This window comes from Octopus bimaculoides, chromosome 18, assembly GCF_001194135.2.
Source record: "Octopus bimaculoides isolate UCB-OBI-ISO-001 chromosome 18, ASM119413v2, whole genome shotgun sequence".
Lineage (NCBI taxonomy): Eukaryota > Metazoa > Mollusca > Cephalopoda > Octopoda > Octopodidae > Octopus > Octopus bimaculoides.
The window spans coordinates 37,162,277-37,166,450 of NC_068998.1; the positions used below are offsets into that span (position 1 = coordinate 37,162,277).

Consider the following 4,174-nt stretch of genomic DNA (forward strand, 5'->3'; position numbering starts at 1 on the left):
TTATTGGAACACCATTGAATCCTGGTATGTAAGCTGCTAAATCTCTCTCTTGTTCTCGGTCTCACACACACACACACACACCGATAAATCACATTTCGTGGTTGGCACCGAAAACTGACCTCTCTGAACTTTTCTCTCGTTCTCTCTCACTCTCCCTATATTCTAACATTACATTCACTGTCTGCAAATGAGTGGAATTTTAACGTTGTTGTATTTAGTATTATAACGAGCAACTGATCTCATTCCATCACCCAACCACGTTTAAGGCGGTGCAGCTACTAACAATCGCATACTACTGACTATATACCTGTTTTTAGTACTTCGCTTTGTCATACTCCTTTATAACATCGTTGTTCTTGCTGCAGTCTTCAGCCCTAGGTTAGTATTGATCTGGTAGATCTTTTATTAAACGCAATCCATACCATAACCGCAACGAAACCTAACTTAATTCCAGACATAGTGCATCTAGGATCACATTATTCAGTATATTCCTACGGTTTGTTTACTGCTATTGCTAGCAGATCGTGAGGCCAGTTAGAGTTCCTTCGCTGAATCATGTTGTAATCGTTGTTGTTATTGCTGTTACAAACTAGCAGTTCTGCTTTTATAAGGAACAATATCTATCATCCGTTCGCAGATATCAAAAGCGCAGGAAAGAAAGTAGAGCCTTTGATGTGCTGGATGAGATTACTGAAAAAATATTTCGTTAGCATTACTGCAAAAGATGTTCCGAAACGGGAGTATTCCTATGGAAGTCACGTGGTTAAATGTTCACCTCTCCTGCATCCTGACGAACTGAGATTGAATGAAAGAATTCCTCTCATAAAAGCAATAAAACCATAAATATATATAATAAAGGCTACAAGAATACAAAATGAGAAATCGAAAAACGAAATGAACGAAACACACCGATAATGAGACAGTTAAATAAAAGAAAAAGATATAATACATACATGAGATCAGGATAGAAAGAAAACTGAACAGTTAGATATAGACCTTTACATTTTAGTAAAGCAAATAAATAAGCATACATATATATATATATATATATATAATAATTTTCCCAGAGGATGTAGCAACCGTTACCAATATAGCATAAGAATATGAAAATTTAAAAGTTTAAAAACCTTATAATATATATATATATATATATATATTATAGACAGAGGGGGATAGAGTGAGAAAGTGTGGGGAGATAGAAAGAGAGATGGAGGGTATGTAAATGTATTTAGAGTGCATAGTCATAAATAAAAACATTATTATTTAATGTATATATGTGTGTATGTGTCAGTTGTAAGGCCGAATGAATGGTGACAGTTCAAACGTCTTTAACCAACTAATCAGGTGTCTTATCTGAACGACCTTCTTGACTATGATTTTTTTTTTTTTTTTTTCATACAACCACAACGGCTTCCTACTAACAGGTCAGATATATAAAATACTTAAGATAACATCTTGAGAAGTAGGGTAGATTTGAGTTAGTTGCCCCTGGTGTATGCGCTTCACTTTCTCTATAAATTTTATGATGGTTTCTCAAAATATCATGTTTCCCCATGGTATTTGGTGGAGTGGCCATCTTCTATTTCTACCTTATTTTTACCTAGTTATGTGCTTAATATTTAACGGATAATGGTGGATTTTTTGTCATAATGTAAGCGAAGAATTCATCAATAAAATGCTGTCGAAACAGCTGTTGTGTATTTTGAACCCCACATGTATTTTACTTTTATACATATGCTACACTTTGAACCAATCCTGGCTTAGTTCTACGGTTTATATTGGATTGTATGCCTGTGTATATGTGTATATTTATATGTGTATATTTATATAGATGGATAACTGGCTGTGTATGTATACAGACACACACACACACTTTTACAATATACTACCAACATACGACAACTAAGAGTTGCTTTAATATATCGTAAGCTTGTTACTAAATGCCCAGCCATCCTCGGTGTCCTGCATGTTAAAGCACCTATATTCTAATGAATCCTGTAACTGACCCCTTGTGTATGTGTATGTGTGTATGCATATATATATGTATACATGTATATATGTGTGTGTGTGAGAGAGAGAGAGAGTGCGTGTATAAGAGAGAGTGCGTGTGTGTGTGAGAGTGTGTGTGAGAGAGAGTGTATGTGAGAGAGTGTGTGTGAGAGAGTGTGTGTGAGAGAGAGAGTGTGTGAGAGAGAGTGTGTGTGAGAGAGAGTGTGTGTGAGAGAGAGTGTGTGAGAGAGAGTGTGTGTGAGAGAGAGTGTGTGTGAGAGAGTGTGTGAGAGAGAGAGTGTGTGTGAGAGAGAGTGTGTGTGAGAGAGAGTGTGTGTGAGAGAGTGTGTGTGAGAGAGTGTGTGTGTGAGAGAGAGTGTGAGAGAGAGAGTGTGTGTGTATACATATATGAATACATATGTGTGTGTAGGTGTGTGTGTGTGTGTGTGTGTGTGTGTGTGTGTGATTTCTATTCAGACTTAGTGATACTAATAGCAAGTTGTTAGATTTCAATACACGTAAGCTTTAGAAACAAACCCGAGTCGAGTCCAGAGCGTAATATAAATTATTGAGCAGAGGTTATGTTATGCACTCCATTTGCTTGCATTTGTTTCTTCAATCGGAATCAGCTTATATTTGTGTGTATATATGAGATACGTTCGAAAGGTATCCGACTTTGTCTTTACCCAGTAAAACTAATGCCGCGTGGGAAAAATCCTTTATATGGGTGGTGACACCGGCGCAAAATTTTTTCGCCTGCCCTGGAGGGGTAGTGATGTATTACCTCGTCTCAATTATTTTGTCCATGCGGCATTAGTTTTTGCGAGAAAAAATAAAAAAGTGGGTACATTTTAAATGCACATCGTATGTGTATGTATGATATATGTAGATATTAGACTCCAATAAATAGCAACAGGTTCAATTAGACTTTTCCTCTTTCAAGAAGGGCGGGTGATGCAATTAATATATTTTCTTGACAAAAAACTAGAAACCCCACAACTTTTCGACCCTAACCAATTTCCATCGGAAGTAGTGTATAATATTACGATATGCCATAACATCCTGCCTAGATGAACTTGAAAATTCACATACCTGTGATTAGTAACATGAGGTACCAGTTCAGAAAAGCGATCTACATTATCGACCGTTAACCTGGCCTTATGCTTATAATAAATTAAAGTATTGGGGTCGATATAGTCGACTGATCTCTATCCTAAATTCTTGGTCTTGAGTCTTCGTAAAAATCGATAACAATCATCAACATTATCATTTATCTTTATCATCATCACCGTCATCGTCATCATCATCATCACTATCATCATCATCATCATCAACATCATCACCATATTATCATTATTATTATTATCATCATCATCATCATCATCATCATCATCATCATCATCAAGGCAGTGAGATGGCAGAATCATTAGCACGCAGAGCAAAATAGTTAGCAACATTTCTTTCGCTTTTACATTCTGAGTTCAAATTCCGCCGAGGTCACCTTTTGCATTACAGCCTTTCGTGGGGTCGATGAGTTAAGTACCGGTACAACACTGGAGTCGACGTAATCGACTAGACCTCTCCCAACAAATTTTGTTATTATTTAATTATTATTGTTTTTTTTTCTTTTTTTTTACAGCATATTGTTTGCAGACATCGTTGGCTTTACCGCTCTCGCTTCTCAATGCACTGCCCAAGAGTTAGTGAGGATTCTGAACGAGTTGTTCGGCAGATTTGATCAACTGGCTAAGGTTGGTGTAATTGATTTGGCTAAATTAGCCTCGTTGTATATATTTTCTTTATCTTATATATTGTAGGTATTAGGTATTTTGACTAACTTGCTTAGATTGCATATCTAGATTATATACTTCATATATCACAGCTAATTATGTATACCATGCAGAAAATAATTTGCTTAATATATCCAGATTTTATATTTCACTTCTTGTGTTTTACATGCTAAACTATATATATATTATATAAATCATATATACAATGGTTTATATATTCAGATTATGTATTTCATGCATACTAGTTAAACAGGAAATATTATGTAGTATATATACAGAATTCTGAAACTAAGGTGTTCTGTGATATTTTACATTTTACACTCATGCTATACATCAAAGGTAAAGTACTCGTGATATGTGTGTGTTTGTGTGTGTGTGTGTGTGTGTGTGTGTGT

At 35.7% G+C, this 4,174-nt stretch overlaps 1 protein-coding gene across 1 annotated transcript in view; it reads left to right on the forward strand.

Moving 5' to 3' along the window:
* Positions 1–4,174, forward strand: part of LOC106868905 (uncharacterized) — a 695,008-nt gene that overhangs the window by 466,165 nt on the left and 224,669 nt on the right. Inside the window, exon 4 of the mRNA XM_052974592.1 lies at positions 3,629–3,740. Within this exon, the coding sequence (XP_052830552.1) occupies positions 3,629–3,740 (112 nt within the window). The remainder of the gene's footprint in view (positions 1–3,628; positions 3,741–4,174) is intronic.